The 24,848-nt window shown below is 33.0% G+C and overlaps 4 protein-coding genes across 5 annotated transcripts; 2 read left to right on the top strand and 2 right to left on the bottom strand.

The window, feature by feature from the left end:
* Positions 1-782: 782 nt before the first annotated feature.
* Positions 783-9,409, bottom strand: LOC125861728 (developmentally-regulated G-protein 2). 2 transcript variants are annotated; one of them, XM_049541587.1, is made up of 13 exons: positions 9,273-9,377; positions 8,238-8,322; positions 7,066-7,133; positions 6,806-6,882; positions 6,105-6,285; positions 5,938-5,994; positions 4,524-4,598; positions 3,874-3,993; positions 3,522-3,692; positions 1,962-2,075; positions 1,695-1,865; positions 1,286-1,396; positions 783-1,221 (listed from the first exon to the last, which is right to left on the bottom strand). In XM_049541587.1, exons 2-12 carry the CDS (start codon positions 8,305-8,307, stop codon positions 1,298-1,300), a joined length of 1,203 nt encoding a protein of 400 aa, XP_049397544.1. In that variant the 5' UTR covers positions 8,308-8,322; positions 9,273-9,377; the 3' UTR covers positions 783-1,221; positions 1,286-1,297. The 2 variants fall into 2 exon arrangements, with proteins under 2 accessions (XP_049397544.1, XP_049397545.1); XM_049541588.1 differs by having other exon boundaries at positions 783-1,396; positions 9,273-9,409.
* Positions 9,410-9,849: 440 nt separating this feature from the next.
* Positions 9,850-14,667, top strand: LOC125861737 (uncharacterized). Its single transcript, XM_049541597.1, has 9 exons — positions 9,850-10,065; positions 12,115-12,198; positions 12,284-12,342; positions 12,586-12,681; positions 12,764-12,841; positions 13,107-13,169; positions 13,252-13,425; positions 14,089-14,184; positions 14,488-14,667. The coding sequence occupies exons 1-9, from the start codon at positions 9,894-9,896 to the stop codon at positions 14,560-14,562; spliced, it is 897 nt and encodes a 298-aa protein (XP_049397554.1). The 5' UTR covers positions 9,850-9,893; the 3' UTR covers positions 14,563-14,667.
* A 473-nt stretch (positions 14,668-15,140) lies between these two features.
* On the bottom strand, positions 15,141-17,020 carry LOC125861755 (protein ELF4-LIKE 3-like). Its single transcript, XM_049541614.1, has 2 exons — positions 16,912-17,020; positions 15,141-15,682 (listed from the first exon to the last, which is right to left on the bottom strand). The coding sequence occupies exon 2, from the start codon at positions 15,639-15,641 to the stop codon at positions 15,297-15,299; it is 345 nt and encodes a 114-aa protein (XP_049397571.1). The 5' UTR covers positions 15,642-15,682; positions 16,912-17,020; the 3' UTR covers positions 15,141-15,296.
* A 5,789-nt stretch (positions 17,021-22,809) lies between these two features.
* On the top strand, positions 22,810-24,709 carry LOC125861735 (transcription factor MYB1-like). Its single transcript, XM_049541596.1, has 3 exons — positions 22,810-22,954; positions 23,348-23,477; positions 23,769-24,709. Exons 1-3 carry the CDS (start codon positions 22,822-22,824, stop codon positions 24,592-24,594), a joined length of 1,089 nt encoding a protein of 362 aa, XP_049397553.1. The 5' UTR covers positions 22,810-22,821; the 3' UTR covers positions 24,595-24,709.
* The last annotated feature ends 139 nt before the right edge of the window (positions 24,710-24,848 follow it).

Below are 24,848 nucleotides of genomic sequence, written 5' to 3'. Positions count from 1 at the left end.
TGAGTGGAGCGAGGTTGAAATAGTTTGGACATGTAAAAAGAAAAAGTATAGATGCCCCAGTGATGAGGTGTGAGAGGTTGTCAATGGTCGGTGTTCAGAGATGTAGAGGTAAGCCGGAAAGTATTTGGAGGAAATGATTAGACAGAACATAGCGCTTCCTGAGCTTCTTGAGGACATGACCTTAAATAAGAGAGTGTGAAGATCGTGGAGTCCATTGAAGTGGTAGAAAGACAATACTACTATTATATCTTGTCATTATTATGAACATTTCTCTCTCTGTCCACTTTTACTTGTCAAATTTGAAAAAATAATATGTAATTTATCACATAATTCCTAATTTATTCTTATTATTAACTATAATAATTCATCAAATATTAAACTTAATATATTTAAAGAAAAATATATTAAAATTATCATTTGATTTAATACTACCAAATATAAGCGAATGGAGGGAGTTCAGTGTTAGGCATGCATCTAAAACTTGGTACATACAATGTGGGTTTACTTTATCATTAGATTAGAGTATCTCTTTCTAAAACAAAACAACAATATGTCACTCTTGTGTCTTCTTTCCTCTTTAATTCACTCTAAGAACTAAAGTAAATTAGAAACGACTGAGATCTGACAACATGGATTGGACATTAGGCCACTTCCACACTAATCAAAATTGATCCTTAACAACAACCCATATTCATTATTGAGATTATTACCAACCAAGGTAACATGACAAAAAGAGACAGAAAGGAAAAGAAAAAAAAAATTGTAACGATAGTAATGAATCATGACCAAAATTCCACTGTTAAAACTAAGGGTGTGTTCGGTATGAAAGCTTGGAATTTATTTTTAAGGAAAATAAGTGAATTTCTTACTTATTTTCGAATATTTTGGGTATCAAAAGTTCCCTCAGGCCTCTACCATTTCAACCACATTAGTTCTCACAAATACGTACTGCCAGTTGGAAGCTGACATCTAAAGTTCCAATAACGGGTTACAGATGGAAACTCTAAACAGCACATCTTGCCTTCGGAGGGAAGGCAACAACAGCATACCCAATGCAATCCCACAAGTGGGGTCTGGGTAGGATAGGATCTACGCAGACCTTACCCTTCGGAGGGTAGGCATATGTCCATATTTTTTTACACTGCATAGTGTTGATATCATAATTATGATTAGCTTCACACCTTAGAGCTGAAGAAACCTCTAGAATAGCTCATTACTTTCCTGCAATATACTCTCCGATCAAAAATTGATGTCTCAACGATTAGCACATAAATAAAAGCTTCACCTTCTGATTAAACTATGTCTTCAGTGGAGCCTTTTTCTCTCTGTCAGATATCCGAACAGGAGCATTAGAATGTGACTTAAATCGGCCTTTGCCTCCACCATCTTCCCTCTCCTGCACAATAAAAAAGAGAATGCTTTGAATGTCATAGGCATCAAGTGTGTCTTCATGAAGCACAGTGATAGTGAGACAACTTCCAAAGCCGATATGGTGAAGAAATCATAGTATAAGTTTGCTTATACTTTTAGCAGGAAGATAAGGTTGATTGTTTGAAGATATATTGAGACAATATTCAAGGCCCAGATTGTGTTTACAAGTAAGAAAACTACTCCCAACAAACATGTTGCCATGCTACGGCTGATATTAATATAATAATGAGAATATGTTGAAATCCCAAAGCAAAATTAGCTACCTTTTTCTTGACAATCTGAACCACGTCTTCATCCTGAAGCGGATGACTGAGACCACAATGCTGAGGGTAGTGCCTTGCACTCGTGCCCCATACCAAAACATACTTCACATCCTTAACAAGGCTCCTATGTATGTGATTACAGAAATCTTCTACAGTACAGCCACCTCTATCCTGAAATCATAAATACATGAAAAAGATTTATCAACAAAGCTACAGCAACAGCGCACAAGTGGAAAATCTTTAAAAGCATAAAGTGATACAACATACAGCAGAGAGAACCACAGGCTCGGCGAAATCTGGTTGCTGGCCTTGAGGCTTTGTATAAACTCTAACAAGACCCATTGCTTCCCACATTTTTGCAAGTAGTCTGTCCAGATTCAGCTGTTCCAAGTTCGATAGCAATATTAATATGCAGACAAGGCAATGGGTTAGAAGATTTCTGAAAAGCACATTAGCATGTAAGGATAGTTTGACCCCATTCCAACACAAGAGAAACAGAGCATTCATATGTGCCCAGGGATTCACGTCCCGCGGTCTTCAATTTCCCTTTGGATTTTCAAGCCAAATTTCACAAAGGAAAAAGAAGTAAATGTAATTACTGGTCCCAGAACCCATATTCACAATGAAGCAATTCAACCTGGGAAGATCCTAGCGATCCTAGAAAAAGTAACACTTACTATTTCCCGAAGGACAAACTACAAGAAAAAAGACTTCTAAACAGAACAAGGCCTTGGAAGTCATACAGACAGGATGTACACCCACATTGAGTGGAGAGGTGTCAAGTGATACCGCTTCGTTGGAATTTTTTTAACTAGATATACATATTAATACTATGCATAAAGAGATATATTGAACGAAATGACACTGCTGGACAAAAGATGTCTCTTGGCATGTTGGTTCAGTGTACGGTTTTGCTCTTTTAGGCTGGAGGTTCAAACGTCAACCTAAGCATATTTTTGCAACATATAACATATTATATTGCTTAAAATTCTGGTCAAGTAGTATTGAACCCAAGACCTCTTCTAGCTTAAAAGTAGTGTTATCAAAAGCGAAAAGTGCAAAAAAGCTCTAAGGTCCGTGGGGGCTTTAAGCCCAAAGTGCAAATAAAGCGTGGGCTTTAACGAAAAAAGGCGCAAAGGGAGAAAAGAATACAAATATATATGTTTAGACAAGACTAATAATTATAAATATGAATGACAAATATATGACCAAAGAAATTGAAAAAATATTATGATAAAGTGAAATATCAATTATTTAGTGTCACTTCTTCATAAGAGGCTCATTGGCAAGGAAATGTTTGTCTTAGAACCTTGATGACAACACTGAAGCACACATAAAGCGAGGCGAAGCGCTCAACACGTTTTGAGCCTCGCTTTAGGGCTTAAGCGCGCTTAAAGCGCGCCTTTGATAACACTGCTTAAAACTAAACTAAACCAATGGGTCAAGGATATATCTTACTTATAAATGTGATAATTAAATTTTATCCTTTCTTCTATGAATATTGACGCCGCTTATTGAAAATTTTGCGTACGCCACTACATACAGAACCACACAAAAAGAAAAGATTGCAACTTCATGTGTCATTGTCACCGCCAACTGTATTTAGTGGACAGTCCCAGAAATGCACTTTCAAGACACTTAAATGTGCTCTTCATTGCAGTCATACTAAATATCAATATGCAAATGCAAAGAAACAGTAAATTGTAATAAAGGTAGCACCTTGCTAAAACATTAGACCTGATTAGTAGGCTTTCTGATTCATCAAAAAACTTGCCATAGCTGTTAATTTACTTCTTTCAGTATTCTTATACCTATTGCACAAAATACCTTCAAGTTGCAGCTAATGACAATGGAGTTTGGCTGTCGGGATAATCTGTCCACATCATCAATACCGACAACATCTATCTTGTTGTAGACATATATACACTTCATGTATTTACGATTTCCCTCAATAACATCAATAAGGTCATCCACTGTAGCATCTTCACGAAATAAAACCTAACAAGGTGAACAAAGAATATAAAGTTACAGAGATTTTGCACATTTAAAAGGGGAAGAGGCAAATGTGAACTTGCAAACAATCCACAAAATGTTAGTAGAATCAACAATTTTGTTTGTGAGAAAATATAAGTTCCCACATGATGTTCTGCAGCATATTACGCTAACAGGGTAAGAGTACCTCAGCATTGTGAATCTTGTATTCATGAAGAATTTGATAGCAGAGCTTCTCATCAATATGTGTCAGATGCAACGTGCTGTTGAAAGAAATCCCTCCCGTCTTTTTCTTCTTAAAGTATATCTGCAACCATTTGCTAATGTAAATTAAATCCACATTTTGAAGTTGTCAAATCTGAGGGGAGCATATTGCCAATGAATGCATGTGTGCAAAAAACTAAAACTGCACTTTAAAGACAATCTCCGGGATTCCAGAAAAAATATTGTGAGGAAGAAATATTTTCAAACTAGACTTGCCAACCACTGATATAGATGATAAAAGCATTCTCTAATCTCCATTCTTACTCGAACTCCTTTTTAAAACAGGGTTACCTAGGGCATAAACTCCAGCAAGTGTCTCATAATATCAATGCCAGAGAAAGTAAATGAAGTAAGAACCCTGCCACCTAAAAACTTGGGGACGAATGTCAAGGTGTACTCTGCTATAAGATCAACCCATATAATGCTATACAGTAGTTGTGTTGCCAATAATTGAGAAAATCCTCAGAAAAAATGATATCTTCACAAATAAAAAACAGAGAGATAAAGAATAATAATGTTAATAAGAATGAAGGAGCTAAAATGACAACATAAATAATGCACAGAATAGATCACCTGAGGAGGTCGTTTATTTAATCGCAGTCCCACAGCTTCCAGCTCCCTTGTTAAAATTTGTCGATGGCCTTCACTCTAAATTGAAAAGGAGTGTGTCACCTCTCAATAGGAAGTGCAAGAATATGAAAATTCTAATCAACAATAGCTTAACAGACGATTCAATAGTTGGTTGAACAGCTACCAGGGGAACAAGATGAATTTAATAGTTATAGGAAGTCCTCAGGATACAAACAAAAGGTACAACTAACCACCAAATTTCCAGACTCCCAACATATACAGCAAGACAAGCCGTCACAGCTTTGTTTCATCATTATTAACTTCATGAATAATTGTTGTGGTCCAAGTACAACGTATGTTATTGTTTCTTCCACTAGACAATTAATCAAGTCTAAGATGGGCATGACATTATCAAGGTCACTGTTCTAGACATTTGATTCGGTAAGCACATAAGCATATCAGAGACAAGCTTAGCATATTTATTTAATAGGTACAGCAAGTTGATAATATTGCTTTTTCTTGCAGCATTCCATGGATTTAACTTGTAGGAAACCCTTTTATAATATGGCTGACTCTCACAAAAATAGAATCTATCCGTATCACAAGACTGTTACACTTAGGAGCCTTAGTTCCAGAAAAAATCTCAGACTTGTAAAGTTCATCTACTAATCACAAGAAATATATGCTATATCTACTACAATCCGAACAATATCACAATCACTAAGTACTAAGATGAGACCTTGAAAGTTTCTAGTATTTTAAGTATGAGAGGGTTGAAAGAAGGGGCCACATGTTAGATCCTGACACACTAAAATGTTAGAGGGATTAAGAGAAAGCAATAGAATTTTGTCTATAGAAGTAATATACATAAACAATATCATAACCATGTTATCATATTAAATAATAAAATATTAAAGAATATCATAACCGAAATCACCCATTCATAGAACAATTACAACAATATCTATTAAGTTCTATCAAAACAGACATCTACTGAACGATTTACATCTAATGAAAACCAATGTTGTCAAAGGCTCATTTTAGGCGCACTTAATCCCTGAAGCTCAGAAAAGCTCCAGGAGGGCGCTTCGTCTCGCTTAAGGGTGCTTCTCTATAGGCAAGGCACTAAGGCAAGCACCACATTGCCCATGAATTCTATCTTGAACCGGGCAGTACTAAATGATAATTTTAATCAGCAAAGAGATGTATTAATTGTTAGGGAAAACATTATGAATGACTTTGTTCCTTATTTCTTGCATTACAGATCTAATTTTTTCTTTCATTGCACCTTTTTTAACTAAAGCCCATCCTTTATAATTGTGCTTTGCGCTTAAAGCACATAGACCTGGAGCGCGTTTTAAAGAGCTTTAATAAAACCAATACTGTCAGAGTATCACCTACAATGACCAACACTCACTTTTGAAGCATCCAGAACCATCAAAACAATGTCTGATGACTTGGAAACAGCAATGACCTGTCATCAAAGAGAAATTCTTCAGAGGCTTTCATCATCAAGATCATGAACTTCAGGAACTATATTTTATCCATTCTTTGCCAAATTGCTAAATTAGTATCAACAATTACCTGCCTACCACGCCCCTTGCCTTCTGATGCACCCTCAATGATACCCGGAAGATCAAGCAATTGAATTTTGGTATCATTGTAGTGTATAATACCAGGAATGCAAGTAAGTGTAGTGAACTCATATGATGCAGCTTCAGAATGTGTTCCAGTCAGCATCGTTAGGAGTGTTGACTTTCCAACACTGTAAAAACAAACCAAAGTTTTTAGGGGACCAAGAGTTGCAGCTAACATAACTGAAAAATGAAATTCTTGTAGACACCCAAAGGGAAAAGGCAAATACACAGTAGCAAGTCAACACTGAGAACAACTTTTCTCCATAACTATCAGATCAGCTGTAGTTAAATGTCCTGAGTTAGATTCCCATCTTTGGCCTCGCCAAAAGAAGTCTCACATAACAGATCTTCAGAATTTTAGGCTATTAACTCAAATTATTTCACAAGTATGGGTAAGGCTGCGTACTCACCACCCTCCCCAGACCCCAATTGTGGGATTTCACTGGGTATGTTGTTGTTGTTGTTTTTAGGGTACAAATCAGATGATGTAGAAGATCAGCAAAAGCCAAAAAGTGATTAAATTCCATATCTAGCACACAATGCTTCAAAAATATTCTACTTTGTAAAATTAACCCGTACATACTAATATCTTTTTTTCACTTCTGATGAAATTAATGACATCTAAAACCAAGAGAGGAGATGTCAAACCTTGGAAATCCTATTAGTGCAACACGTCCATGGCCATACTTTGTGACTTCAAACCCCTCTCCAGCTCCACTGGAACCCTGTTGCATCAGCATAATCAGAAGGTTATTATTATCTCTCTATCAAAAGAAGAAAAAAAGACAGATAGGAGAAAGCCGGTTTCAAGTGAACGTGAACTTATATATCATGAAATCTAGAGGAAACTTAAGTTCATGGAGAATTCACTGCACCAATTAACAGTCCAAAACACAAAAATTACATACTTTAGGGGGCTCCAGCAGTTGTGTCCTCAGCTTTGCTATCTTAGCCTTCAGCTGACCAAGATGATACTCTGCACATCCAAGGTACATATATCACTAAGCTTCTGAGGAAATTTGGGGAAAAGGTTGACATACAGACAGGTTTATTCATCACAGATACAAGATATAAATAAAATTTACCACGTTCATTTGTATGTGAGAGGATACATGGAGTAAGCCTGCACCTCATAACACAAAATACATGTACAGAGGAATTAAGGGCAGAGGAATGAATCATCACGAGCGACTACGAAGCTCTAAAAAAATTGCTGTCAAATTAATATCATCCCATGCCAAACCATAAGGGATGTTCTTATTCTTGCAAGATCCATGTAAAGTTCATACTTCTAGCACAAGTGCTTTTGAATTTCAACTATCCAATAGTGCTCCTACAAGAGGTTAGTCTCCTTTGGTTGACTAAGAAACTCTAAGTTTTAGCTCTAGCTTTGCCAACCAGATCCTTTAGAGACTCCTGAGGGTTTATGTCGATTCATCTGCATGATTACTGTTTAGAGAAGATAGATTAAATTAACTAAAATAGTTCATCATGGTCACACATTATGGTAGTTGTGGTTCAACCATAAGCATTTCCAGCAGAGCTCAAATCCTTTGATAAGAGCTTCCGATAATATTTTGAGTTCTCGTGCCTGTCCTAATAGTCAAAATAAGTTCATTTTAATGCTTTTTGGGGTGTCACTATAAATTATTAAATTTGAGTTAGGTTTACTGTAGAAGTATGTATGTAATGATTGAGTTAATTATGATGCGCTGACATGCATTTGGGAGGGGGGGGAGAAGTCCATAGACCGCAAAGATAACATTTACTTGGCATATGATATGAGGCATGAAAGAAAGCACAGTCATCAAATAATAATAAAAAGTTGTAGAAGCCATTACTGACCAAGTACAAACACCAATATTCCACACATATTTCTCTCTTTCTATTAATTTAAAGACAGTAACAAGAGTTGCTCCTCCAGGCAGCAGATCGCTTTAACAAGGTTCCAGGAGGACTCAGGAGAAAAAGAAAAGGTAATGTATCTGTTGACAAGGTTATGCTTAATAGTAACGTGAATGGCACTTCAAATAATGATGGTGGAAACACAACTGTCAAAAAGGCTTTAGTAAACAGTTACCAGTTGCTTTATTCTTTTGTGTACGAGCCATCTCAGCTTCTATTTCTTTAATCCTCTCTACGATCCCCATGGTTCCTTAGTTTTCCTGCAATGAGAAACAAAGAAAGATAAGCTATAGTCAAGAAACTGTATCATCAACAATGAGATACTCACAAAAGTATCAACCAGAAAAAAAAAAATGAAAATCATGTTTGCCCTCAAAAGACACATAAGCAAAAAGGAGGGAGCAGCTACTAGCTAGAGTCAAAGATACCGAGCTATATTGTCTTCATCAAAAAAAAAAAAAAAAAAAAAAAAAAAAAAAAAAAAAAGATACCATGCTATACTGAAAGTTTAAATAATTCACATGGACCTTCTATTTAACAAGTATTGGATGATGAAACTTTAATAGCTGATGCAATCAACTTCACATGCTTGGACTTGTGGCCCTTCTATTATAATTTCTTTTCCCAGAGAAATATTCAGCAAATTGGTCTGTAATACTAAAGGTAGATACTATACTATAACAACTTTGTAAGCCATTATCACATGACAAATAAATCAATCAATCAAGAGTCTACACCTCAATCCCAAAATAGTCGGGATCAACTATATCAATCCTCTATTCCTTGCAAAAATCACAAGTAATATGATGAATCCAAGTTGAATCTTTTCACTACCAATCAACCAATAGATAGTCTATTTGCTCAATCACAAACCAATTGTGATCCATATGAATCATATGATCCTCTGTTATCACATATGAAACAAAATCTGGAAATTAACTTGTAAACATCAAAACAACTACGAGAAATCATAGTTGAAACTAATCACACACAAATCCATTCAGAGTAAAATTCTGATAATCAAATAGAACTAATGATTTTTCAATTAAGGAGCAATATTCAGAATGCAGCATATCATGCATTTGACACTGTTGTTAATGTAAAAAATCAAAGCGTCAATCAGAGAATTACGAGCTAATTTAGGATTCGAATCATTTGCCAGGTTAAAACACTACAAGAGCTAATTTTAATCGTAGATATCGGCGTATACCTGAACGACGAGAAGATATTGTAAACACCGGCGACCGTACCGGCGACTATATGCGGCGGCTCGTGTGTAAGTAGAAGATAGTGTATGCACTCGAGTCTCGACTAGAAGAATGGAGAAACAAGGGTGGTGCAAATAAGGTGGGATCAAAATGAAAAGTTCTTCAAACTTAGAGGACCTAAGTTTAAATTTTAATTTTGTACACTAATTTTTAGATAATTACACTTTGATTTCTTATTCTTCAATTTTGTTACTATTTGGTTTTTTCCAATATTTGACGATAATATTATTTCATTATAGTTAATTTTTTCACAATATATATTCATGCAATAATGTATATAGATAAAAAAATATATATATGTGTTAATGAGCGGCTATTAATAATATATTGTTGATGTAACTATCTATTAACAAAGATGGAGCCAAAAATTTTAGTGTATATGTTCATAATTTTTTTATTTATTGAGTTAAAATTTAAGTTAACTAAAATAAATTTTATATCAAATTTACAGCGAACACACTTTTCATACCTCACTTATAAAATTTCGCTACTATCTTCTTGTCATAAAATCACTTGTAGTAATTTATGCTTGACATAACAGAAACCAACCGTTTGTGGAGTCCATGGGAAGTTTATCTGTTTGTGTGAATCAACCTTCAAAATTCTTGTGCTTCTCTCCATGTCCACAATTGTGGTGCAGAAATTGGAATTGGAAGAGTAATAAGCGTTCGCTCACTTGTTTTTCTTCTCCGAAGAAAATAGGTTTTATGGACCAAATTCTAGATTACATTGAAGGTTTGATTTCACTTGTTTACTTCAATTTATTGTTAATTGAGTATTATCCTTTAGATATTCATTTTGAATGATTCATTTCAGAGAGCAATTTAATTTGTGCTTTGACAAAATTGGGGAAATTTGATACTGAACTTTTAATTTTGTATGCTTTGACAATTAACATTGCGGGAAGTAGAGCTTGAGCTACCACTCAATTTTCAATCAGAAGTAGTTGTTGTTCAGTAGTTAATTGGGTATCTGAATGTTGCAATTTAAATGGGGATACATGGATAGTCGTCAATAGTCATATAGCTGACCCCAACTGTTTGGGATTGAATAAAAGTAGCACATATATATTGCTAACGTTAGATAAGAAGGTATTTATGAGCGACTTTTGTAACGGTAGGGGTATATGTAAGCCATTTTTATAATGGTAAGGGTATATGTGTGCTATATTTGTAACAAGAATATATGAGCTCAAAATGACAAAGTAAGTTGAAGCGTATATCAGACTCTTTTCCCTTGTTTTATGAACAACTTTTATATATAGCAAATATAAAAATTATATTTGTATGTTATAACTATAGTTTGTATAATTGCGCTCCATAGCAAATTTTATGTTTGCTATGAAGCTTTTGATTTGTATAATTCGCTACAAACATCCAATTTTATACAAATTGTTCAATTTTGTATAAATTCATTTATACATTGTAATTTGTATACTAAGATCTGTATTTATATAATTATAAGTGTATAGGACGAAAATATATGTATTTATATTTGTGTATACACTTTTCTCTCACTTTATACAAGCACAAACACATTTTATACCGAAATGTATAAAATGACTAATTGTTTATCGAATCAGATGGCAAAAAGAGGGGATGTTTGCTGCGAATTATAATTAAAATAAACTATGGCTAACATTTAATTTGAATTAATGGTATGCTATTTCATACAATTTTTCCTTGTTTTATTAAGAGCCAAGGAGGGCTAAGGCTGAATTTAATTGATTCTTCTGCCAAATCCTATAGTAATGCTGATAGATAACATAGGAACAGTTTACGTTAAACTGGAGATAGTTAGGTAGAAATTCAAGATGATTGCATATGCCTCTATGGTCCAGCATATAATAAATCTAAAGAGATATATGACGAGGTGAACCTAGTCCTTTTAAATCCTGGATCTGCCTCTAGCTGCGATAGCTCTATGTTTTCGGTGAGAAATATGAATGACAAACAGGAAATTCTCTGGTTTGAACTTTGATTGACATGTTTTAGTGTAAAATTCTTCCAATTTAGGATTTATATAACTCTCATTTTCCATATTAAGTACTCCCTCTGTCCCTAATTATTTGTCCATTTTTCCTTTTATAGTTGTCTCTATTTACTTGTCCATTTTGAAAAATCAAGAAAGGACCAAATAATTTTACCTATTATACCCTCAATTAATCAGTAGAATATAATTAATAGGGGTAAAATGATAAACTCTCTATGTCAATAATTGTTTTCTTAATAGGTATGTCAATTCAAAAGTGGACAAGTAATTAGGGACAGAGGGAGTATAAATTTAATCTTTCTTTAATTTCCTTTAAGGATTCAGTGCACCAGTACATTTGGTGCACTGCAAAACGTCTGGGGCAAGGCGCCTTTGCATTATATATCGATTTATAATGCTGTGTTCTCTGGCTTCTGCATTATATATGAAATTGCATGTCTAAACGCCTACTTAGTATCTCTACTGGCTGATGATGGCAACTCTTAGTTTCATTTAACGGTTTTTGCTCTAGCCTCTGAGGTTGTAAATATCATTGGTATCATAAACAGTCATGATTTCAATGAGAAAATCTTTAAACTTGTTAGGCCCTCAAATGATGAAAAGACGTCATTAAATGAAAAGAGAAACAGAAAAGGGCTAACACCTAAAACGTAAATGCTTATTACGTCAATCTTTCCTACTAAAATTATGTGATATGATGTATTCTAACGCATCTCAATTCTCAAAGAATGCTGATCAAACAACATCTCCTTAATGATTGACATTTTCATCCATGTATGCCATTGATTTCAGGCGGTCCAAAGTTAAGGAAATGGTATGGGGCACCCGAGCTCCTCCCAAAAGATGGATCCCTTTCAGAAGAAGATATGTCTTCGGGTAGCTGAATTTAGTAATCATTTTGCATGTGATTTCTTCTCTAAAATATCATATCAACAATGTGTTCCTTTTTTCTCACAAACAGAAGAAGATGAAGTCAGGGATGCAGTTTTAGTTACCGATGGAGATAATGAGATTGGTCAGGTTCGTATATGGTAGCATCGGATCTCTTGCACTAGAATCTTTATGTCTTGTTGTTTACATATGTGCATGTGCAAGCAGGGGGTAGAATTTTTCTTACGTCATCTAAGTTCAACTGAAATGATTTAGTCATAGCTCAGTCTTCCTTAACAGTGCCCACTGCCCTACCTCAATGATTCAGTATATAGCTCAATCTTTAATCCGTCCCATTCTTTGTCAACTTCACCTATACATGATCTTGGACAGATGATTATATTGTCTTTGATAATCAAAAGAACTCGGATCAAAGCTCTGGTAAAGGATAAGCGGGTTGCAATGGAAGCATTTGGTACTTATGTTGAGGTTGGTGGCATTTTTATATGCATTTTTAGTATCATACACTTGGTAGTATTTTAATACTTAATGTTCCTAAGCTGCTATGAAGCCAATAGCAGGTGATGCAAGGGACAGATCATTGCTAAAGAAGGCTCTAAGTGGTGTTCGTGCAGTGATATGCCCAAATGTATGCTCGTTCTTATCATCATTCTCCGGTATCATTTTTTTTACTATGATCCCCAACAAAAACACTTACAAAGAACATTAACGAGTAGCATTACATCTGCGTATGAATCTATACTACGTCTGTTTTGGATTTATCGTGTAATCTTGCTGCATCTAATTATTATTGTTAGCTAATTATTTTTTCTGTAGCTTATTTAGGAACTTTCTTTTCTATGTGCACAATTATTTGTTAAGAAGTTCTCTTACACTTGAGCTGCATTTTGTAGGAAGGTTTTATATCAAATTTAGAGAGTTGGAAAGGTTTACAACATGTAATCCTATTATCTCAGGTAGTCCTCTATCATACATGTCTAGGCAATGGCAATTTTCGAACGGTTTAGGTTTTGATTTTATGATACGATGACATTGCAGCTGTCTGTTTATAGAGGTTCTAGTGGGGTTCAAGCAATTGTTACTGCCAATGCAAGAAAACAGGCAGAACAAGATGAATCACTGGTTATGGCTTCGGGAATCCCTTACACCATTATTAGAACTGGCTTGTTGGTAAATGCACCGGGTGGAAATCAAGGTTTCAACTTTAAAGAGGTAATCCTTATATATGTGTAGCTTCTTTATTAGGTAGATGGTGTCGAAACCACCATCTGTTTAATGCTCTTTTGTCACTTGGCAATTTGGAAATGTCATTGGCTGTTTCCCTAGGTTGAAACCACCAGAAAATGAACTATAAGGTGTTCCTTTTGTGCAAAATAAATCAAAATTATTCACAAATCAAATAGAAAACGACTGTACCAGTTTGTCATTGTTCATATTGAGCAAATTCCTTACCGTTGCTACTCAACACAGTAGTTGTCCACTAAAGTTTTAAGTTTTTACATTTCGTTCAAACACAAAGTAATGTGCCCATGACGGACCCGTTGACTTGATATACAGATGATGGTCTAATAGCGCTATTGTTTTGTTGATGATTCCTAAATATTCGAAGTTTCCAGTTACCACCATTCCGATCATTGCGTTAAGATTTGAAAATGTCTTCCGTTTTGGCATTAGAGCAAATTAGAATAGAATAGTGGAATCTTTATCAAGATTGGTTCAGAAATTCCTCGCATGAAATTTATGACAGAATATGTTTTTCGGTGATTGGTTTCCTATATTTTTAAGCAATTTGGCTTGCTACTTGTCATTCACTTAAAATCATTTGCAAGAAAGTTAGTTTTGTAAAATTAGCTGGTTCTATGATCTTCATGCCAGGGCTGTGCATCACAAGGAAAGCTGAGCAAGGAGGATGCCGCTTTCATCTGTGTAGAGGCTCTTGAGACTGTACCACAGAAAGGACTGATATTCGAGGTTTGTTCCTCGATTGGCTTTCAATTTTTGAAGATTTATAGTTGCCCAGAAAGAACTAGTCAATATGCAGTGGTGCCTATTTGGAACTTTTCAAGGTCAAAAATCAAACATTTTTTATATCACGTCTATTCCGAAAAGAAGTAACCAATATTTTTAATTTCTGCTTCAAATCTCATAGAGGTGAACTTGAGCATAATGAAACATTTTCCATCAGTTGTATCAGCTTTCTTATTGTGAATGCACTTGCACTATTCTTTTGGTTGCTGTCAAAAAGCTAATATGTTTAAGTCTGTCAAATAACAGGTGGTCAATGGTGAGGACAAGGTCATGGATTGGAAAGAGTGGTTTGCAACCTTGATAGATAAATCACAAGTGTAATTTCTTTGGATCCATAATTGGTGTATACATCAACAGTGTGAGAGAATTTCACCATGATATAATTAAGATAAAACCTTTAATCACAATGCAAATTGCTTATTTTCTTCTGTATGTAATTGTGCTAAAAGAAAAGCATCTTGACTAGTTTGTAAACAACTTTAAAAGAAGAAAAGGCGGTGTCTGATGGTGAAATGCAGAATACAGGAATGCAGTTTTTAATGTGATTCCAGAAAAGGCATGGCAACAAGTGTTATACTAAGCACCCCCTCGAGGTTTCAACGAGTCCAGACACCAGCATTTTGAAAATAACAGAGAAACAAATTCATGATACAACGAGGAGTTCCAAAGACAAGAACAAAGGACAAAAGTATATACGCACGCTCTTCTATTTCAAGTAAAACTGGGAAGGATAACTCAAACGAGAAACTATGAGTGGGGCTCTATGTCTAGTTTCTTCGCGCCCACTCAAACATCTAAAGACAGAACAAGTAACTCTGCTGTAACAAACACACAAGGAGAAGATTACAACATGCTAATCATGAATTTGAGTCCAATTGCAGAAGCAGATAGAAACATCATAACAAAGGAACACATGACCAGATGGATTTATTTTCAAAATGTTATAGCTTATAGCCTCGGTATATATCCATCCCGTTCTACTCAAACCATCTTAAAGAGAGCTGATTAACTTAGAAACAATCAACGGAGAAAGTTGGAACTTCAAAACGGTCAATTCAGCTGGACCTAATTCTCTTCTGACCGTCTCTTTGATCTGATTGATTAGCATTGTTTGATTCACCCTCGGAGAAAGCCTCCATAGATGTGGTAACAGAACTGGAAAGATCAGCATAGAGATCAACTACTCTTCTAATATTGTTATTTAGCTCTCTAATTAGACCAACATTTCGAGTCAAGTTATCTGGGATTGTTGACTCGTGGTTCTGGTTGATCTCGTTGATTAACAACCTGTTTTGATCCAAAATGTTCTGCACTTGCACAAAATTCTTTTGCAATGTCTGAACAACTTTGCGGTCCACTTGAATTCCATTACCAGTACACGAGAATACAACGTCTTCCATCTCAGTTACCACTGAATAAAATCAGAAACGGCTATCAAATACTGCATATAGAACATAAAGTTGCCTTAGATCAACAAGTCGTTAAAATCATAAGCAAGAAGGCACAAGTTTCATAAAATTAAACTAAAAAACCTTTGATGTGTAGTTAATGGTAAAAAACACACATGAACTATCACTATTTCGAGAGTTTCACAACTCAACCATTAGTCGCTCCCTTTTCCTACCTGAACTATCACCATCTATTCACCTAGGTATGTTCTAATACATAGATGATAATAGTTCAGGCAGAACAAGGGAACAAATGATAATCGGGGAGTGGAACTCTGAGAAAAAGTGATAGTTCAAAATTGTTTACGACCATTATCTCATTTTTGTGTCATAAGGATATTGTAGTTACCAATCTAGCAACCTTCAATACCAAATTAGTTTGGGTAATTAGGTCCATCACATGTCCAACACTATTGAATATAGTGTGCGCGATTAAGTGGATAAATTCCAAGAAATTCAATATTTAAAGATCCATACAACAACAACATACTCAATGTAATCCCACAAAGTGGGGTCTGAGGAAGATAGAGTGCACCCCGACCTTACCCCTACCTTGGAGGTAGAAAAGGCTATTTCTGATTGACGATAGTGAAGAAGTCATGGCAAAATCCTAGGGCAAACACAACGAAACATTCTATAAACACTAACTACAACAAGATATAAGACAATAATCAAAATATAAAAAACAACAAATAGTATTAACATAAATCATAGGGGGCAAGAAACTACAAAAATCTCATCTAGACTATCAATTTATCGCAATCCTTCTCTAAAGAAACTCTATAACACTAAATGATTTCTTCTCATCTGTCCTAACCTTGGTATAACCTTGGTATATAGAGTAACCATATTAGTGCAAGGTGACATGTATTCCGTGAAACTACAATTGAAGTGCACGCAAGCTGGTCCAAACACCACAGTTATCCAAACAAACAAAAAAACTCAATCTAGGGCTAAAAATCCAATTTTTATGTATAGAAAGAATTTGAACATCAAACAATTGAAAACATTAAGGCAATGGAATAGAACAAAACCTTAACCAAAATTCCTACAAGAAAAACCTAATTCAATACTTATGTAAACAACAAGATAACCATATACTTCAAAATTTTGATTTTACCCATGTAGTAAAGGCAGAAATCAAAGAATTATAGAATAAATAAACTCTGTAAAAACCTCAGAAACATTTTTGTTAAGAAAAGTTTAAGGAGGAGAGGATTACCTTAAAATTGTGGAACATATGAGAAATCCCAAATTATGACCGGACGATGAAAGACTTCCGATTGTCTCAATCGTTTACTTAAATACAGGTATTTCATATGAGGAAAAAATGGATAAATAAACATTACTTCTTTTTCTTTTTTTTAAAATTTGATATCCGCTATCTACACTAGAGTCCGACAAAATAAGGATTCGTACAAAAAAATATATCCCATATTAGAGGTAAATAAATACTTTTTTGTCCTTTTTCACTTGTTCAATTTTGATTTTTTTATTGGTTCATTTTTACTTGTCAATCTTTGACAAATAAAGAAAAGACAATATCTTTTTACATGTTATATCTAGAGAGTTAATGTTTTTGAAAATGGTAGAGCATCTTTAATGAGTAAATTTATTTTGAAATTCTATCAATTAATAGGAGTTAAATGTTAAACTCACTATGTCAATTATTATTTTCTTAATAGATGTGTCAAGTCCAAAATGGATATGTGAATAGGGACAGAGGGAGTACTTACGAATTGATGTGTTTGGTTAAAAACTTAATATTAGTAAAATTAATTTATTTTTAATGTACTTCATCCGTTTATTTTTACTTATCACTTATTCTTAAAAGAGGTTTTCATTTTTACTTGTTATTTTTGACAGATCAAGAAAAGACAATTATTTTTTTCATGTTTTACTTTTAGTATTAAATACTCCCTCAATTTCAAAATAATTGAATTATTGGGGATGTTTCACACCCTTTAAGAAAATAAGATTATGACATAAATTAGACATTACTTTCCATTTTTACCCTTATTAATTATTGTCAAATTAATCTTTAAAATAATTCAAAGCAATTAAAGTTTCTTGAAGTCATCACATAGAAAATTCAAATGAAGGGTAAAAATGGAAGAATGTTCTAAAAATAGTCTTGAAAATTGAACAATTAAATTAATTTAAAATATGAAAAATGTCTCAACAATTCAATTATTTTGAAACGGAAGGAGTATTATTTTCCACATCATTTTTCAAGACTCAATACTAAACATTAATTAGTAAAGATAACATGGTAAAACATCTATAACAATAATTATTTTCTTAACGAGTGTGTCAAGTCAAACAATGACAAATAAAAGTGATTGGAAAGAGTATTTCATAACCATAATATTATTAAAAACAAATTGATTTAAAGGTATTTGTGTAAGAAAAGGAGGAATGACTAATACGGTGTGAATAGGAATTTAGGAGTTTAGTTTTTGCAAGGAAAGTTTGAATTTTTTTTATTTTTTTATTTTTTAAAAAGAGAGAATTAAAGAATAAAACATTTGGTCAAACTGAAAGTTTTTTTAAGTAGAAAAATTAGAAGTAGGGATGACTACATTATTGTTTTTGACTTATTAACACTTCTCAATTTGCCAAACATATAAATAAACTAAAAAATGTTTATAAATTAGTTTGATTAACTTCTAAGTTTAATCAAATACTTAACCACTTTTCTCTTTGTATGCCATAACCAGTACCCACTTTAGTGTAACATTTTTTAAAAAAAATTATCAGCAAAATGGTCAAAAATATTTTTAAATTATGTAAAATTGAATTTAAATGTCTTACAAATGGTCAAAAATATTTTTAAATTATGTAAAATTGAATTTAAATGTCTTACGTTAATAGTTTGGTTATTACTTTCGATTTAAAATGTATTTTTTCTACTAAATATATTTTTTGTGTTTTTAATACAAGATGAGAGGGTTTTAGAGTTATATTTCATTACAAACATAGGTTGTGGTGTAGTAAAGGGACTGATCTATCCTTAACTGAAAGTCTTGGGTTCGAACCTTAAATATGAAGAAAATCATGTTGCAAAACACTAATATGGATATCGCCACCAAATAGGAAATGAACAACAAAAAGAAGAGTTATATTCTACTCCCTATGTCCCTAATTACTTGTCTACTTTTGAATTGACACACCTACTAAGAAAATAATTATTGACATAGTGAGTTGTCCATTTTACCCCTATTAATTATGAAGTAGATGAATTAAAAACTTAGAATTTTCAAGAAGTTCTATCTTTTTCAAAGTAATTAATTGAGGGTATAATAGGTAAAAAAATTGTCATTTCTTAATTTATCAAAATGGACAAGTAATTAGAGACAACTAAAAAAGGAAAGGTGGACAAATAATTAGAGACCGAGGGATTACATTATTTTTACAAATTAGAAAGAAGAGAATTAACAACCCCAACCCCAATTTTTTGATGATCCAGACCAAAAATTGCCACTCATCCAAGATTACTCAAAAAATTATGAATCTCTAACAAAATGTCATTAGTATTTCAAGTGTACTTAACAAGTAGGTTTTGATAAATTTGATTTACCTATTATTAAATTACCAATTCAAAATTTAAAAATTCGATATTTTGTATCTATTTTTAGCTACTTACTTAATTAGTGAACCCAAAATTAAAAAATTATGAATCGAATATTGAACATTCACCCTAATTATAACCGGTTTAGCCCATATTTTGTGCATAAGCGGGCACTTTTAATTATATACTATTATACAAGATTAACACATTATGTAGAGTGTTTTTCCCGATTACAATTTTGTATAATATATTGCATATTATGTTATGTGGCATAATATTCTAGATTGATCTGTAAATCTTTGAAATTTTCAATTTGTTTATAATGTGTTTTATGCACATTTGTAGACCGTCATTCTAATTACATTTAGAAAAAAGTTCTGACAATGATAGAAAATATTTTTATTTATTTTTTCATTTTAATGGAAAGTACTTTTTTTAAAAAAATATTTCAAATAATTTGAATAATTAACAGGTACCCAATAAAATAGCCAGGATACCTATAAATATGCCTCAACATCGTTATGGTTATATATAAAAAAAACGGTATGATCTTATTGTAAATTTAGTTCATTGTGAGACAATATCTCAGATGGTCATTCAACTTATGATATTCATTAAGAAAGTCATTTAATTTTATTTTATAATTTAAAAGTCACTCAATTTAGGATAATTCACTTAGAAAGTTAGTCAACTTTAATCTATAATTCAAAAATCATTTAACTATTGATATCTCACTTATAAGTCACCTAACCATATTTCATTAAATTTAATTTGTTGAATGAAAATTTTGTCTCAAGCTAAAATCTTATGAAATAATATGATACCCGTTTCTGTTTTATTCTATTTTATTTTTTGTAATATTCTATTTATTTGTTTTGACTTTTATTGAAATATTTTAAATTGCTACGTGAATAAAAGTTTTTTTTTATGTATATCTTATTTAAATAGTGAGTAGTCAAATGATAGAATTTTTCAGATAAGGTGTAGGATACGCTTCAACGAGAAAAGAACAGTTCGGTGACTTTCTAAGTAAGATATCTATAGTTGAGTAATTTTTTAGATATAAAACAAAGTTGAGTGACTTTCTATGTGAAGTATCTTAAATTGAGTGAATTTCTAAGTGAACTACCCTAAGTTGAGTGACTTTTTAAGTGAACTACCATTATTTAGTTGAGTGACTTTAATCTTTAAGTGAACTACTGTAATTAAGTTGAGTGACTTCCTAAATGAACTATTGTAAATTGATGATTATCTGAAATATATTATCTCAGCTCTAAGTGGATTTCGAATATCTACAACAATTACAAATAACGACTTATTATGTATCATTTTTGTTAATTAGGAATGTAATGAGATGGTTGAAATTCGAAATATCAAATTTGAATCCTAAAAATAAAGAATTTCTTGATAAAAACAGGTTATCCTTTTAGTATGCATACTTAGCACAAATCAGAATTAGTTAACGAAGTAGACTTCAGATATCAGATGGCTAAACAAAAAAAATGTTATGTACTCAAAAATGGAGACAAAATTTCAATATTATGGGTTCTGAAATTCTTAAATGACAATAATTGAATTCTAAACTTAATATTTGTAAATATTTAGTAATTTTTTTAACACAAAAAATTATTGAAGTAAAAACTGTAAAAACTATATTGTGCTCGATCGAACTTATATTTGAGCTTCTAGCTCCGCCCCTATTCATCCCTAGTGCTTTTTCTTTTTAGTTGTTCAATTATTTTTCCTTTTACGATTTCTTTCATTTGTCAAAATTTTCTAGTAACATTGATTTCTCCTACCATATTTTATGTTGCCTGAGAATTACTCCTTCCGTCCGTCCCAAATTATGTTACGTTTCTTATTTCGAGAGTCAAATAATATATAAACTTAAACTTTAATCAATGTTTTAAAATGTGTTTTTTCATGCATTGGATATGAAAAACTTTGCATTTTATCACATTTTTCATGTAATTTTTTAATATTTAAATTTAAAATACTAAATTTATCTATTTCAATCTAACTTCAAAAATTAGTTAAACTCGAAAAGTACCGAAACATGATAAATATTTTTGGACGGAGAGAGTATACGTAACATCAAGGAAAAATAATGATAACTGAAATTTCTTTTCTCACACCAAGACGGTATAAAAGTCAAATTTAAAATATTCTCCCAAAAGTAATATAATACCCCTATTTCTCTTTTAAGTTTAATTTCTTCCAGGTGTAATATGACTTTTAAAAAAGAAATACTATGCAGTTATGTAACACAATATAATGCTACAATTATTATCATTAATTAGACAGTTAAGAGCACTGGTGGGATCTAGCTAATTACGTAAAATTAGATTAGTGTGTATTAAAGTTTATGTGATCATTAAATTAATTGTAGGTTTTCAGTAACGATCTCCAACAAACTTGCCAGATTGTCAAACAATATTGGACAGATAATATTGCATTTTCTGGATAATAAATAATCAATGAGACGTACGTATAGTTCTCGTTACGGATTTTATGTAATAAATAAAAACGTAATAGTATGTATCATTACGAGTTTCGAGGCGGGGCATAGCAAAATCATCTGGGGTGATTGGGGGTGATAGTATATATGGTGAAGTGTAAGCCCCACTTGGACATTTTTGTTAAATCCCATATCGATTAGAGCTTGGGTGTTCTTTTTTTTAAATGGTCTTGAACAATCTTCAGTGTCGCTACTAGACCTAATATCCATTTTGTTATCATGTTAGCATTCGTAATAACTAAAATTCCATCTAGTTTAAGATTGAGATTTAGTTGATTGAATATCATCACACATTTTCAACTTATCGAAGACATGACCCTAAATAGGAGAGCATAAAGGTCGAGGATAATTAGGATAGTCAATTAGTGAATAGTCAAGCGTTTTCTACCTGTCCAGGTGTAGAGGTGAGTAAGAATCTAGTCTAGAGCACCTTATAATCTATTAACTTTTATCTTATTCATTGATTTTATTAATACTGGCGTTTCTTTTATTTTGATTATCTCTACTATTTTAATGTTAAGTAATTTTATTTCGTCAATATTTTCATCATATAGCTTCTTACTCTTGCACTTCTTTCAAACTTATTTTGAAAATTAAAACTAATTTTCTCGAGTCAAGAATTTATGGAAAACAACCTCACCTCACTCTTCCGATCTCTCCAGACCCTACCTGTGGGACTAGCAGTAAAATTAATTTTTACCTTTCTTACAAAGAAGAAGGCAAAAGATGCAAGTAACTTTCATAAAAAAAGGAATTATATGATAGAAAGTCATGGTCCCAATCGTACAAGTAAACTGCAGAAATATTAGCAAACTTGTGTATATGTGTTTTATCATTTAATATAAGATAATGATATTTTGGGGGACAACTTCTTCCAATTTTTACCTACCCCTTCCCCTAGCAAGGGGGTGGGGGTGTGGATATTAAATTGTCATACTATAAGTATATGCATATTGAAAACTTGACAATTGCCAAGTCCTAAAGATCACAAAATCACAAAAGACCATAGAATATAATATATTATTATAATTTATATAGAAATCATGGGTAGAAAGCCTTGTTGTTCTAAAGAAGGATTAAACAAAGGGGCATGGACTCCTTTGGAGGATAAAATTTTAATAGATTATATCAAAGTTCATGGTGAAGGAAAATGGAGAAATCTTCCCAAAGGAGCTGGTAAGCTTCAAGTTAGTACTATTTGCTTCTTGTATATTTATGTATAATTCATGTATATGAAAATTACTAACCGCTCATTTGGTCTGCGCGGTTAAATCGGCTCTCTTATCTGTGCATCCAATGCACCCCTTGTTGTTGATTTGTCTGATAGGAGAGTATTATTTCTTTTAATCTACTATGAAGGTTCTAAATTTTCTCCTGAATATTTAGGATAATTATAATATTATATTCTTGACCTATCTTATTGCAAAAAGTCATACATTATTATCGTCAACCTTCTTGACCTTTTGCTTGTTTGATCTCGCTATTTCATTCATGATTATCTCTTTGGGGATTTCTTCTCATTCCGTCCATTTACTTTTTACTTAAATGATTTTTATAATTATTTTACAGATCTTAAAAGATGTGGAAAGAGTTGTAGACTAAGGTGGCTAAATTATCTAAGGCCAGACATCAAGAGGGGAAATATAAGTCCAGATGAAGAAGATCTCATAATCAGACTTCATAAGCTTCTTGGAAACAGGTCATTATTCTTTCAAGATTCAATTTTTTAGTCATTTGTTTAGTATATAGGAAAAATATGTCACAACTCGTTGACTCAAAATCTTAGATCGTTTTGTTTCTACGAAGAAAAAGGAACAAGCAAAGAGTAAATTTGTTAAATTTTTCATTGGGTGTGACATTATGAACTCATTGACTCAAAATCATAGATCATGTTGCTTCTACGAAGAAAAAAGCATGAGGAAAATGTAAATACGTTGTAATTTTTCATTTGATGTGATGTGATATATACGAATGTTGATAATCAGTGCAGATGGTCTCTGATAGCCGGAAGGCTACCAGGACGAACAGACAATGAAATCAAGAACTATTGGAACACCAACATTGGGAGAAGACTTCAAGAAGGAACACGTTCTGGTCAACCAAATCGCGTAACATCTTCAAATCGTCAACGCCATCGTTCTAGTCATGCAAAATCAACCATACCAAATCCAACTGCCCAACTACAACCAAATAATCAAGAACATGCAAGTCCTCGGGATTCACAATATTCGCTAAAGGACATTAGATACGGGGGATCATCGTCCTCCTCCTCCCCGTGTTTGGTTGTCCACACAAAGGCAATCAGGTGCACTAAAGTTTTTATGAGTCCTACTACTAGTAATTCAGTAGTAGACCCACATGAGACTACTGAAAATGATAACAATCACAAGGTAATGACAGAGGAAAACGTGACAACTAATATTGTAACATCTTCATCATCATCGTTCTCAATTTCATCATTGTCCGAGCAAGTACCACAACAACAACCACCAGTATCAGAATCATATTCGCCAACAAATTTGTCCGTTGAAACGGAGAATTATAACTTTAATTTCATGTTTGGTTTCGATGTTGACGATCCTTTTCTAGCTGAGCTTCTTAATGCACCTGATTTACGTGACCAAATTTTGGAAAATAGTACTACTAGTAGTACTATTGTTAATGGTGATCAAGAACTTGGTGACATTAATAATTCCAACAAAAATGAAAGGCAAAGAAGCTATTTTCCTTCAAGTTCTAGTCAAATTGCAATTTTCTCAGAAGAGACGCAACATAACGATTTGGAACTTTGGATTAACGGGTTCTCATCTTGTTAATTATTTGAAATGTGTACGTTGTTGATGACACGACTCATAAATATGCACTCATAAAGTTGTTAGTAGTGTCAGATTCAGAATTTTGAATCAGTGAATTTTGTTGTTTATATGTAGTTATTTTTTATTTCTTTTCACAAGTGATGCTTTGCGTTGCGTCTACTATATCTAAATTCACCTCTCCCCTTCGTTGTATCATATGTACAAAATGCTTTTAGTTGATTTGAACTAATGTATTTGATGTATCATATGTACTA

Source organism: Solanum stenotomum, chromosome 4 (genome assembly GCF_019186545.1).
Source record: "Solanum stenotomum isolate F172 chromosome 4, ASM1918654v1, whole genome shotgun sequence".
NCBI lineage: Eukaryota > Viridiplantae > Streptophyta > Magnoliopsida > Solanales > Solanaceae > Solanum > Solanum stenotomum.
Note: the sequence above shows the minus strand (reverse complement) of the source record. Positions and strands in the feature narration are given on the sequence as shown.